General features: G+C 34.7%; 2 protein-coding genes across 2 annotated transcripts; both read left to right on the top strand.

The window, feature by feature from the left end:
• Window positions 1-1,562: 1,562 nt before the first annotated feature.
• LOC112027614 (uncharacterized) lies at window positions 1,563-9,349 on the top strand. Its single transcript, XM_065766012.1, has 4 exons — window positions 1,563-1,842; window positions 3,053-3,322; window positions 8,349-8,585; window positions 9,065-9,349. Exons 2-4 carry the CDS (start codon window positions 3,074-3,076, stop codon window positions 9,332-9,334), a joined length of 756 nt encoding a protein of 251 aa, XP_065622084.1. The 5' UTR covers window positions 1,563-1,842; window positions 3,053-3,073; the 3' UTR covers window positions 9,335-9,349.
• Window positions 9,350-9,360: 11 nt separating this feature from the next.
• Window positions 9,361-13,497, top strand: LOC112027599 (MLO-like protein 13). The gene is given in 14 exon segments (XM_065766009.1): window positions 9,361-9,387; window positions 9,585-9,642; window positions 9,822-9,929; window positions 9,932-10,032; window positions 10,480-10,596; window positions 10,758-10,810; window positions 10,899-11,001; window positions 11,947-12,021; window positions 12,101-12,189; window positions 12,278-12,327; window positions 12,409-12,449; window positions 12,541-12,813; window positions 12,898-12,933; window positions 13,438-13,497. Coding segments are annotated over 14 exon segments (1,191 nt in total).
• Window positions 13,498-14,281: the final 784 nt, after the last annotated feature.

Here is a 14,281-nt window from a genome sequence, read left to right on the forward strand (position 1 = left end):
TATACAAATCGATGAAACTAATTACAAATGCAGTTCTGGTTGCTACAGTGTTCTTTTTCCTATTTTTTCCGACCCCCTCACTTTCAGGGGTTTCCCACATTATATACTTCTTTTTTGGTGATCCTGGCCTTCCACTTGTCATTCATCCAACCTACTACTCGAGTACCCGTCTCATCAGACACCCTCTCTGGTTCTCTAAGAGTTGCGGTGATCAAGTTGACACTATTCAGGAGTCCTCTCCACATAAATGCGGTCAGAAAAGTAGCTGCAATGCATTTAATGCAGTGGTGACAGCTTTTCTCCACATATTCCTAAATTCCTGTCGTTCTTTGTAGGCATATGATGTCCATCTTTATTGCTAGAGCTTTCCATAAGATCACCTTGATCATGGGGATGCTGATCTGGGTCGCATTTGTCATATCCAAGGAGGTGTTGCTCCTTGGATCACCTTCAATTTGCTCTTGACCAATGAAACTTTCAAGTTGGAGTCCCCCAGGATAATTTGGCCCTTCTCAGACCATCCTAAGCCCTCGGACCAAGCCTAAGGCCCAATACGTGACTTTGGGCCTTTATCCCTATAGTATTAATTAAAGTAGATTTTAATTTTGCTCAATTGGTAAGGTATTTTATCTTAAAATAAAATATTTTTGATTCAAAAGATCGTACACCAAATATCAATGGATGTCTTTTTCTTAATATATATATCAATAGATGTCTTGTTTTGTTTTTTTTAGAAGGATATTTTCTCTTATTTTGTTAATAAAGTGCAATTATCATAAAACTTATTGTCATAAGTTTGAAATACTATTATATCTATATTTCAAAAAAAAAAATCAATTTTAAAAGGAAGGGAATATCGTCTCATTAAGCCAACTAAATATACAAAAATTGATCGTAGTTTTTGTGAAAAAAAATAATGGGAGAGAAGTGGATACTAATTTGACCAAAACAAGACAACTATATAAAAGATTAGAAAGGCAATTATATTGTATCAAAAAAAAAAAAAAAAGACAATTATACTATTAAAACTTTAATTAATAGTAATTTTGGGATTTTTTTTTTTTTTTTTTTTTGGTTTGGGGAAGTAATTTGGGGGTAAATACTTTAGCCTTAAAAAAAAAACCTTTAAGGCTAATACATATATATATGACAAGACTTATATATAGTATTTAAGTGTCGTTTCTTAGATTTCCTTCTTAAGATTCAACCATGTGAATTTTTTGTCATGAGATAAAAGTGTATTTTTTAATTAAGTAATCACATGATTGAATTTTAAAAAGAAAATCCAAGAAATAACACCTAAGGCACTGTAATTAAGTTTGATCCATAAAATAATAATAATAATAATAAAGAAGAGAAATGTGAGTTTTAGTTAGGGTAAAGTTTTTTATTTATGAAAAAAAAAAATAGAGTTCCAATTCCGCGTAGTGGAGAAACTAATAAAATTCAAATGATATTTAAAAATAAATAAATAATAAAAGTTAATGTTATTAAAAACTAAATAAAATACTAATAAATAAAAAAGAAAAGAAATAAAAAGAGGAAAAAGTGAAAAAGTCGGGTTGGGTGGGCGTGGGGGCACGCGGAGAATGAAACTGGCAGGGAGGGACAAAAGAGAAACAGAAAAAAAGGAAAGGAAAGGAAAGAAAAGAAATTGGTTATCGGTTGGTTTGGTTTTGGTTGTTGAAGTTTGATTCAAAGTTCTGCTTGCAAATTGCAAGGCAACACAACCACCTGTTCTACTTCTACACCCCTAATACTCAGCCCAATTTGGTGGCGGAACCCCAGCGGCAGACCTCCTCCACCAACTCCTCTTTCTCCGTTGGGAATCCTATTTCCAAGGTAAAATTCTTTTTTTTTTTTTTTAAGATTTTGGGTCAGCTGGTATTTGTTAATCTTGTTTCTATTCTTAGCAGCAACAAAACACATAACAGTAATCTATAAATTAAATACTAGGAGTTGAAGTTGTAGACGACGTTGGAGTTCATTCATTCCTTCCTTTAATAAAACAACCCACCCATTATTACTTACTTACTTTTTATCATTTGGAACACAACACTACTTTGGCCGTTCGGAGGATTAGGATTTTAGGATAAAATTCATTACTTGTTTGCATTATAATCCCACCACTATACTGCAGCTATCTCTTTCTAATGCAATAATTTTAGATCTTTCATTCAAAATATGTTTTTATGATTTTTTTTTCCCCCTCTCTCCTTTCCCCCCTTCAATTATCAAAATGCTTACAAATTACCGTAAATGACCCTCTTTTCCCCTTCAATTCTCTCTTCTTTTCCAATGAATTCATTTTATATTCATAAATTTTTTGCCAATTACTGCATTGTCTATCGTCATCACCATGCCCTTCTAACACTCCCAACCTAACCTGCATCTATCTACTTTGTTTGTTGTTCCGAGGAATTTAATTAATCTTATAAGTATAATACTCCCTTTTAAGCAAATACTACTTACTATCTTACCTGTGGCTGTCACTCAGACTGCTTTATTTTTAGTTATACAGTGCTACTTGATTTTATCTTCTCTATGGATTTAATTAAACCTTCAATTACTACTATCTTACCTTTGGCCTTTTCATCAATACTACATCTACATGTTGAATTGAGATAATAAGCTTACTCTTGTCTCTGTGTTTTTTCATTTACTTTACTGGTAATTAGATTGTGACCGATTGGGAAATCGATTACTTTCCTACCAGATCCTTCACATATTTTATGTATTCACACTTTGCCACCACCTATCACATAAACAGTGATATGAAAAGTATAGTTTAAAGTTGGAAACAAAGACTTGTCTGTTTAAAAATGATCTAACATTGCATGTGATGTGAAATGGTGTTGCATACATTTAGTTTTCAACAAGATGATGATTGAGTATTCCACTTCCCACATTCCCTGACATGAATCATTCAGGATTCTTAACCCCTTGTGAAACTTTTGTGCTTTTTACATGACTAATTTGCAAGTACTTTCATTTTTTTTATTATGAGTTATGCTTTCCCCCTATTTATTTATTTATTTTTTTAATTTCTTAGCCTTCTGAGTTCTTGATAAAGATGACAAGCTCGTCTGTTGAGTTAGCAAAACATGCAAACTCTGGGCATCATGTGAGAGAGAACAGTGAATATACAAGACTGGTCATATCAAATGAACTGCATTCAGTGGAAACTGATATCTTACAACCTCAAGCTGAAGCTAGGACTAAATCTTTCATGTGGTGGATCAAAGCCTTTTTATGGTGCATGGTGGTGATAATATTTCTTTTCATTTCCTGGAAATGGGGAGTTCCATTTATTTTCCAGAAGGTACTTCTTATTCTCAATTTTATTTTTTTATTTAAATTTGTTTGTACTGCAACTGCTTTAATCTATATATTTTTTAATGCTATTTTATTGGGTGAGAGTGGCTACAGGGGTCAAAGGGGGAAAGGAAAAAGAGGGGGGGGGGGGGGGGGGAAGTTGATACTGATAATACATACCTGTGCTGACACTCCAATTCAGCAAATATCTCTTGAGGCATTTTATGATAAAAGTGATAGTTTAATTTGGATTTTCTTCCTTCGAAGAATTTTGACAACTGCACAGTATTCTGATAATCTCACTGCTCTAATGTTGTTAACAACTGGCAATAATATGTATGACTAAGACAGCATAATGTACCATGTTAAATTCAATGCAGTGAAGAGTCTCAATGGAAATGACCTAATCTTTGATCTCATCACTTTGTGCCCTTGGTCATCACTCATCACCAAGTTGTTTTTTAAAAAAATAAAAATAAAAATAAAAGTTTTAATTAAAACTCAAAAATCAAATTTATCTGTAAATATAGTTTTTAAAATTTGCAACAGAATTTTTTAAAAAATAAATAAATAAAAAAGTGCAAAATAGAGCATTATCATAGTAAACTAGGTGTATACCAAAACATGGCAACAAAAACAAAAGGGTGGTGGTAGAATCATAACATGGTTAAAGAAAGGATATTCTCTTTGGAAGCCTAAGGCTAAGGAAAAGCCCAAGAATGAGTGTCCATGGTAGTTAATTAAGTTTTTATATTTTATTTGGTTATTATTGAGTCAAGGGTATTTTAGTAATTTTACAATTGTTGGGTATGGGCCATAGTTATAGGCCAAGGGTTTTATTAATGAGTCTTATTTAATTATGGGTCTTTATGTATAGCCTTGGGTTTAATTTATTAGGGTTAAATAGTAGTCCTTGTACTATTAGGAATCCTAATACTGCTAGTACAAGAGTCTTTATATATATAGGGGGCTCAATGTATTGAAGGGGTAGAATGAGTTGATTAATAAAATTGAGTGTTTTGAGCAATATGCACTTTGGTCCCCTAAACAGCCCTAACTTCTCTCTAATTCTTCTTCTTTCTTTCTCTAAACCCACCACAACTAAACGTAGACAAATCCATAATTTGTCCTGCATCAATTTGGTATTAGAGCAAAAATCCTACCACAAGTTCTTTGTGAAAATCTTCTTCAGCCAACTGCTTGACAGAATTCATTAAATAATAATAATAATAATAATAATGGTGACTAACGCAGAATTAGAGTCTCAATTCAAGGCTTTTCTCAAGATTACGAAGGCAAAGAAGACTTTGAATCTGTTATGTGTGAGAAGGTGAATTCCATTGAGACAAAATTGGATAACTTATCCGCTATGAGAGGTGAATTCAACAAGCTGTCTGCAATCGTTCTTAGCAAATTTTCTGCTGAAACCACCTTTCATCAAGGCCCCTAGTTCCCCAAATCAGGTCCAAGTACAGCCACTGTATTCCCCTCAAGTTCAATGCCTTTTTCTTCCACAAATTCCTTTGTTCCAAGGACTATTCAGGTGCACCCACAGCAAACACAACCCAATATTGTTTTTCCTCTTCAAGGTGCTGGTTATATGGAAGGGAATCAGCCTTGGCATCCATCATTGGTCCGTTCTTATGGGGAGCCTCGATTAATGGATGCGGATAGAGGTGTTAAACTAGAAGTTAGTGATTTTTATGGGGAGGGCAATCCGGAGGTGTTCTTTGATTGGCTACATAGTATTGTAAGCTTTTTCAGATGGTATAGCTTAAGTGAAGAGCGAAAACTCTTTTTTGCGGAAGCTAAACTCAAAGGGACAGCTAGAATATGGTGGGAAAACTACCAACAAACTCACTATATTGCCATTCAATCGTGGGAAGGCATGCGAAGTGCTCTGACTCGTTACTTTATACCACCTAATTACAAGCAGCGAGCCCACTTACAATTTGCACAGTTGGTGCAAGGAAGTTATTCAATTGAAGAATATACCAACAAATTCTATGGCTTGGCTATGAGATCGGGATTCCCATGGAATGAAGATGTGATGATTTCTATGTATAGCCAAGGTTTGAATCCTAATATTTCTTTGGGTTTGGCTGCAAGTCGGCTTTATACCATGGCAGATGCAATTCAAATTGCATACCAAATGGAAGAGGAGATTAAAAGAAGGCCTTAATGAGAGCTCCAGTGGCAAGCAATATTAGAGGTGAGAGAACAATTGTGGATGTTAATTTTGAGAAGTCTATTGATAAGTCTCAAGGTAATTCTTATCATCCAAACAAGAATGTTCGTTCTAATACTTCTACATCACAAGGGAGTAGTTCTAATTCTAGAGCAAAGTGCTTTAATTGTGGAGGTTTTGGCCATATGTCTTTTCAATGTCCTTCAAAACTAGTTGCTATGCTTGAAAAGGATAGTCCTAGTCCAAAGGAAATCATGGGATCCAAGCAACTCGAAATTCAAGAAGAGATTTGTGAACCTCTCAATGCTAACCTGAAAGACAATGTTGAAGACCCAGACCTGGCTGATGTGGGTATACTGAACTTTGACGACTTAGATATTAATGATGAGGGTATGCTAGGCATCATTCGTCCACTCCTTACGGCATTTAACCAAGATGTTCAAGTGAATGAAGACTGCTATCATAGGGGAAAGGTTTTTCAAACTCGAGTTAATTGCAAGAAACAAATATGTTCTTTGGTAATTGACACTAGGAGTTGTATTAATGCAATATCTGAGGATGCAGTGCAGAAATTGGGATTAAAAGTAGAGCCACTCCTGAATCCTTATTATGTTGCATGGGTCACAAACACAAAGTTGGAGGTTGATAAGCAGTGCCTAGTCACCTTTGAAATTGGCAAGCTTAAGGAGACTGTTGTGTGATGTGCTGCCCCTTAAGCCTTGTCACATAATTTTGGGTCAGCCATGGATATGGGATCGCGATGCCCACCATGCTGGACGTGCCAATACTTATTCTGTTGTTGAAGGCAACGAGAATTACACTCTCACATGTGCAAGAGACATGCCAAACTTGAAGTTAAAGAAGAGTACCCTCCTTATTCGGAAAATTGTGCCTTCTGATGGCATTCTTGGTCCAGCTCCTAACTCAACGGAGTCGAGCTATTTTCAGAGGGGGAGAGTTGATGGCGGAATCATAACATGGTTAAAAAAAGGATATTCTCTTTGGAAGCCTAAGGCTAAGGCAAAGCCCAAGAATAAGTGTCCATGATAGTTAATTAAGTTTTTATATTTTATTTGGTTATTCTTGAGTCAAGGGTATTTTAGTAATTTTACAATTGTTGGGTATGGGCCATAGTTATAAGCCATGGGTTTTATTAATGAGTCTTATTTAATTATGGGTCTTTATGTATGGGCTTTGGTTTAATTTATTAGGGTTAAATAGTAGTCCTTGTACTATTAGGAATACTAATACTACTAGTACAAGTAAGAGTCTTTATATATATAGGGTGCTCAATGTATTGAAGGGGTAGAATGAGTTGATTAATAAAATTGAGTGTTTTGAGCAATAGACACGTTGGTCTTTGTTGTTTCTTTCTCTTTCTCTCTTTTCTTTATTTTCTCTTCTTTCTTTCTAGGGTTACCGCTCACATTACTGTTCACGGATATTGTTCACACAGCCCCTAAACAGCCCTAACTTCTCTCTAATTCTTCTTCTTTCTTACTCTAAACCCACCACAACTAAACGTAGAAAAATCCGTAATTTGTCCTGCATCAAAGGGACTAAAGAAAGAAGAGATTAAGATCTAAAAAAACTAATTGTGAAAAATTGAAGGAATTGGAAGTCCTCTCTTATAATGTCTTGAGAATAGATAACTATTTTTTTTTTGGAACTATGTATTCCACTCTTTCCAAGTATACCACACAAGACATGACAGAGCTATCATCCAAATTCTCCATTATTGAGCTTGCCCAAATTCCCTTTTCAAGAAGCCAACATGTCAATTACTGAATTGGACATGACCCAAGTGACACCAAACTAACATGATAGTAAGTTCCACAACTCCATAGCAATAGGACAATGAAGAAGAAGATGAATTAAGGACTCCCCATTGAATTTACACATATAGCACCAATCTGCAGCTATTATCTCCTTTTTTTTTTTCAAATTATACATTGTCAATATTTTCTCTAGTATTACTTATCAAGGGCAGTGTCTATTACACATTTCTTGTTACACAGTGTACACACATTTTAGTTTTTGAACTAAAATTGTGACTTCAAATGATTTCAGTTCAAAAAATAAATTATGCATGCAACAAGGTGTGTGAACTAATAATTACCCTACTTATCAATGCACACACACACTTTTTTATTTTGATAGGTAATAAGACTTTTATTGAATGAAATGAACATCGTGTTCACGATGCTCACACAAACACACACACACACATATGCGTATGTATGTATATATTTTACCTAGTTCTGCAGTCCATGTAAAGAAAGCGACTCTAGGTAGAACTCTAACTTTCCAAATGCTCCTCCAAGAAAAAGGGGTAGCTCCCTCACCCCTATCCTTTGAACTCTATAATAACTTTTAACTTGAAATCCATGCTTCGGTGCTGGTAGCCACACCAATCTATTAGTTCCATCCTAGTCAATCTTAACTACATATAATTCATCTTAAAATTGCTATATTCTGTAAATAGACTTGTAAAAAGGAACAATGCAGAGGGATAAATTTAAAACAGGCATTAAAAGGATCTCTACTCTTGCATAAGTTTTGAGCAGTTGAGCTGATATTTTAGCATTGAGACATCACCATAATCTCCAAATTTACTACATACTGATTTAGCTTCCATGAAAATTTTCAGAAGCCCTGTTTCTAGTTTTAACCTTGCCATGTAGGCAAGTATCTTTTGTCGATCATGCTCTGTTCTATATAACTTAACAAGAGAGGATATATTTAAAAAATAACAAAACTTTACCCCTTATGAAGTACTTTTGCCATGTGGAGACTCTACATTTTGCTTAATTTTTATCCTAAAGATTTATCATTTTAATTGTAGGTTCTCATCCCTCTCATGCAGTGGGAAGCCACTGCCTTTGGCCGTCCCGTTCTTGCCCTCGTGCTTGTTGCTTCTCTGGCTTTTTTCCCTGTGTTCCTAATCCCTTCTGGCCCTTCAATGTGGTTATCTGGAATGATTTTTGGATATGGCCTTGGATTCGTTATAATCATGGTTGGAACAACCATTGGGATGATCCTTCCCTATTTGATTGGACTATTATTCCGTGATCGCATTCATGTAAGTTTCTTACTTGGTTTTAGCTTATGATGATTTAATGAAGTGGGCAATTTTTTTTAGGCTAAAATGCATTTTACACCCTCTAAGTTTGGGGTTGTTTCTTAATTGGTCCCTCAAATTTCAAAAACTGCAATTATGCCCTATAACAATAATGTCAATGTGCCCCTTATGGTTTGTCACATTTTTGCCATTGACTTGCTTAAAAAATGGCTTTTATTTTATTTTTTATTTTTTATTTTGTTGTTGTTGTTGTTGTTGTCCAAAATGACATTGCTTTTGGGTGGGATAATGGCAAAATTCTAGCAGATGTTGATGGAAGGGCACATGAACTTTGTTGTAATACTTGAGTGTAAATTGTGAGTTTTCATAATCAAATTATTGATCTAGAAGAGATCCCAAACAAAGAGGGTTTAATAGAAAATTGCATTTTAGCCTTATTTTATTTATTTGTCCTTCATATTTTCTTCTTACTTGTGCAGCAATGGTTAAAGAGATGGCCCAATAAAGCTGAAATGATTAGACTTGCTGGAGAAGGAAGCTGGTTCCATCAATTCAAAGTGGTTGCTCTCTTTAGGGTTTCACCTTTTCCCTACACAATTTTCAACTATGCCATTGTGGTAACAAGTATGAGGTTTTGGCCCTACTTATGTGGATCAGTTGCCGGAATGGTCCCTGAAGCTTTCCTTTATATCTACAGGTTTGTGCTCTATATTCCTAATATGATTATTTTGCTGCGATCATTGCTCTAAGAAAATAAAATATGAAAACAGNCTTAATGATAACTTTACAGGAAAAAATTGCTGTTTGCTTGTTCCAAAAAACAGGTTCTCAAGAACATTTCTTTTTAAAACACAACTGCACTGGCCCTTTTTAACATTTTTTCTCTGATTATGACAACGAACTCTATTTTATTGAATGGTTTTATAATGAATATTTTTTGATGCATAGTGGGGAGTCTTTTAAGTATTTTGCTGCTTGTTGCATTGGTTTGCATTTCAGTTACTGAAGCGTAAGGGTCAAGATAAACTATATGAAGCGTTAACAAAATTAAAGGAAGGTTTGCTCCTCTTTCCCTCTCTCTCACTTTATTAAGAGTAATTAAAGCCAAGTTTGCAATCCTAGTCATCTTTCATTTTATGATTAATTTTGCCTTGCAAATTCACCATGCCTAAATTTTTACATTATTTGCAAAGTCTAATCAATGTGCTACTGATTTTGTTTTTGTTGTTGTCACAGAACTGATGCTTTTAGGGTTCATTTCCCTTCTATTAACGGCCTTTCAAGGTTTCATAAGTCGCATAAGCATACCAACTCATCTTTCATCTACCATGCTTCCATGCAAGAGGGCACTGTTTCCTCCAATGGTTCTGAACATTACTCTAATCTAGCTACTAACAATCGGCGACAGCTTTTGTCTGAAGATACTAATTCAGGGCACTGCCATGAGGTATATCATAGTCCTGTAATTTTAACTGATTTTTATACATTAGCCTTTTATTATTATTATTATTGTTGTTGTTGTTGTTGTTGTAATTAAATTGCTGCCCTATATATAAATGACCATTAACAAGTAATGAAAATGTGATACATACATACAGACATATAATAAAAAAATAAAAATAAAGAATATGTACGCCTTCGCTGCAAGTACACATGATTACAGGTGTAGCCATGCAATGCGGGTGGAAAATTTTGGATTACTCCGCCTAGTCATTAGAGAATACAGTAAAGATACATGGATAGGTAGCTAACTAATAAAAGGAAGGGAAAATGATACTTATAGATGGAAAAGGTATGGGATCTTCCACCCCAAGCAAACATTTGTATATGCTATCTACTGAAGATGATATTCAATTGATTTATTGTTACATAATTGGTTCTCTCTCTCTCTCAGGGGAAGGTTCCATTGTTATCATTGGAAGCATTACATCAACTACACATTTTCATCTTTGTATTGGCACTTGTTCATGTGATCTTCTGTGTCTCTACAATGTTCCTTGGAGGAGTTAGGGTAATATATTGATGCCTAACTGTTGATTCCATTGAAAATGTATATATGTTTTGGGTTAGATTTTCAGTTAAGAAGTTTTTTACACCTTTTATGCTTTTGTTGATGGAAATTGGATAAATAAGTGTTTCATAATATATATAGTTTTTCTTCTACATATGTAGATACGCCAATGGAAGGTTTGGGAGGATTCAATTAGGCAAGAAATTTCAGAAAGGGTAACATGAACAAGAATTTTAAAAAGTCCCTGAATGGTCTTAGACGTTTTTGGTTTGTTTAGGACGCATGTATGAATTCTTAATATTTTGTGCAGATCCAGCAGAGATCACTCTTGCTCATGAGCACAATGAGTTCTTGAAACAACGCGCACAAGGATATTGGAGAAAGGCAGCAGTTGTAAGTTGGATGGTCAGTTTGAACCTATCTATGCAATAATTAAATTCTCAAATTATCAGTCTTAAGGTAACTGTAATTGTTTTCCTTTCATTAAGTGGATGAACTCAAAGCTTATCTCATGCACTTCAAAATATCCCGAAATTAGTCATAAATATCTCCATTTATGCAAAAAGTTAGTAGTTAAATTTTTTTTTTTTTTTTAAAAAGAAGAGGGAGTTTTATTAATATTTTTAGGAGCGTTTGTACAAAATTAGCAGACCATGGGGCATTCCTTAGGGGTAATTCTTCCATGTTGCTTGATTGCTCTCTTCCTCTCTTTGTCAATCTATCTACACATCTGTTAGCTTCATGGTTTATGTGATGTCGATGGATGGTCTAGTCTAGCTTCACGATTAATGCAGTCACAAACCAAAACAGAATTATCTGGTGCCAAAACATAATGGATTGTTATTCTTCATGAATTACAGTTACATTTCTGTCACATAATTAAACACAAAGGTACCTTTCAAATGCACACAATGGTAGGCAACGAGCAACAAGCTGATGCATACACAATGAGCAATGTTGTAAAGAGTACTACAGATAAATTTTCTCTACATGTATGGCAAAAATGCTTAAAAAGACATTAAAAAAAGAAAGAAAGAAAAAAGGACAGTGTTGTGCATAATGAAGAACAACTCAACTAGATTTTGTGCATGTCTTTGTAAACAATAGGGCTCAACTACACATCATGAAACAAGGGCAATTCCAATTATTTAATTATTCATAATAAATCCATCATATTGCACATAGCAGTGTATTGTTTCTGTTTGAGTTTAAAGTACTGCTCTATGACTTTGCATGCAATTATGTTTGTTTATAAAATGGTTGAAAACATTTTTTCCTATATGTTTTCCTGGTATGAAGGCTTATATCCAATGAATGCGGTGACACCCAGCTTTTTATATTTATTGGTAGATATCATTCTTCAAACAGTTTCGTGGTTCTGTTACCAAGTCAGACTACACTGCACTGCGACTAGGATTCATCAAGGTTAGGTTTGCATCATTTCTACGTACCAAATGTATCTATTTTGTTTCATATGCCATTTACCCTTGTTTTCTCCTTGCAGGAGCACTGCCCACAAAATACTTCATTTGATTTTCACAAATACATGGTGCGGACACTTGAAGTTGATTTCAAAAAAGTTGTTGGCATAAGGTAAAACTCAAAGAGAGGTTTAAATTTAATTATTGAATTATTTTCCAAGATTCAATTTGACTTTTTAGATAAACGTTGTCAACTGTAGCTGGTACCTGTGGCTGTTTGTTGTGGTTTTCTTGCTACTGAATGTGGCAGGTAATTTCCAAATCTTGATTGATTCACCTCATTTCATAATTGGAATTTCATATCTTAGTTGTGTCTGAAATGAACATGCAGGGTGGCACTCGTATTTTTGGTTGTCCTTTTTGCCAGTGATTGTAAGTGGCTTTGTTGATTCCAAGTGAAAATTAATTGTCTGTTTATGGAATGACATTGTTGGACTTATTCCTGAGTTTGTTGGAGTGACAGCTGCTACTTTTTGTGGGTGCTAAGTTAGAACACATAATCACCCGTTTGGCTCATGAAGCACAAGCACAACAGGAACAGGTAACAAAGAGGACGACCATAGACAATCATGAAGTGCATAATGTTGTGGAGAAGAAGGCAAAAGGCCATGATGGAACTAGAGTGAAGCCTTCAGATAAACACTTTTGGTTTAGTAGGCCTGCCCTTGTTCTCGACTTAATTCACTTCATTTTGTTTCAGAATTCATTTGAGATTGCATTCTTCTTCTGGATCTTGGTGAGTTAGCTAAATGGTACATAATCAATTTCTAAAGCATATATGCAAACGCATTCTTACGTAATAAAATATACTACTATGCAGTGCACATATGGATTCAATTCATGCATCAAAGGTGCAGTGCTTAATACCAGATTAAAAAATATATATATATATATATATAAGTAATTTTTAAAAAAAAATCTCTCGATTTTGTCAAAAAGACCATCTCATCTTATGCTTATTTAGTTTAGAACTAAGAATAAAATTTATGTTTGATAAAAATCTCAATGAGGGCTGTCATTGTAAAGTCAAAACTGGATCAGTGAAGCAGCTGAATTTCTAACTTCAATAGTGAATCAAAAGCTAACTCTGGAGAACAAGAAGAAGAAAGGAATACAGAAACAACTTTCTTGGGTCAGAATGCAACCAACAATTTTAGTAGAATTTGAGCAAGTTCAATCAAATTTGACATGAATAAAGCAAGTCAGACTAGAATTCCATAGCCTAGAAATGAGAGAGAAATTTGGCCAAGTATTTTTCAGCCAAAAGCCAAAGAAAGATCAATCCACGAATATAGAGAAGGCCAGCAAATTAAAGAGGTACTACATTACTATATATGCATTATAATAATGATGTTACTAGGTTGTGACAGAAGAGTTTGAATACCTTTCCAAGTCGATGAAGGCCACGCTCAGCACATAAAGATATTAAAACAATGATGGAGCAGACAATGGCAACTATCCATGTGGGTGTATACTCTAAGGAGCTGTTGAATTCCGCTTCCATATCTTGGTAATGCAGTTGACAACGTGATATTGCGGTGAAGTTTGTATATATAAGACAGATCACAGATGGCTGTGGTGTGGGGGCAAAGAATAGAATATGTAATGGAGAAGACAGATGATGACAAAATCAGATTATTTAATGGTGAACATTTTTAGTAACGCACAGAATCTACCATGCATGGGAAAGAGGACAAGTAGCAATGAGGTTCTTGCCTTAAATTCTTAACTTCTATCCCTCCTACTAAAAGCGAAGAGTCAGCTGAACGAAACAATTTTCCTGAAAAGAATTACTTGAGATGTTCATCCAACAACACTGACGAATCTATCCTGTTATTGTCAGCCAGCATGTGGCAAAGCTAAGAACTTTATAGTACTGTTGACCTAAAGCTCTACAACTATCCAATCCCAGTTTTGGGAAATATGTACATCCATCGCCAGTGAAAACACTGGCAAACTAGGATGACAATTTCTCTACAAAAAAAGTAAAATAAAATAAAATAAAAATCACCAAAAGAAAATTTATAAGCTAGATTGCCGGGAAAATGACTATGGCCGTTGTCAAACTTTTGACCTTGTCTCCCCCCAATCTAATCGGAGCTTTGTTGAAGCAAAGCTTGGTGTTTAACAAAGTACCAAGGTTTGGAAACTATAGTGATGCAACCAAGTCCCATTGAATCAATCCATACAGTTACAGTATACAG

Source organism: Quercus suber, unplaced genomic scaffold (genome assembly GCF_002906115.3).
Source record: "Quercus suber isolate HL8 unplaced genomic scaffold, Cork oak 2.0 scaffold_673, whole genome shotgun sequence".
In the NCBI taxonomy this organism is placed as follows: Eukaryota; Viridiplantae; Streptophyta; class Magnoliopsida; order Fagales; family Fagaceae; genus Quercus; species Quercus suber.

Coding starts and splice junctions, on each gene's coding strand:
- LOC112027614 (XM_065766012.1), top strand. CDS start 3,074: ATGACAAGCTCGTCTGTTGAGTTAGCAAAACATGCAAACTCTGGGCAT. Junction 3,323..8,348: donor TTCCATTTATTTTCCAGAAG/GTACTTCTTATT, acceptor TTTTAATTGTAG/GTTCTCATCCCTCTCATGCA. Junction 8,586..9,064: donor TATTCCGTGATCGCATTCAT/GTAAGTTTCTTA, acceptor TTACTTGTGCAG/CAATGGTTAAAGAGATGGCC.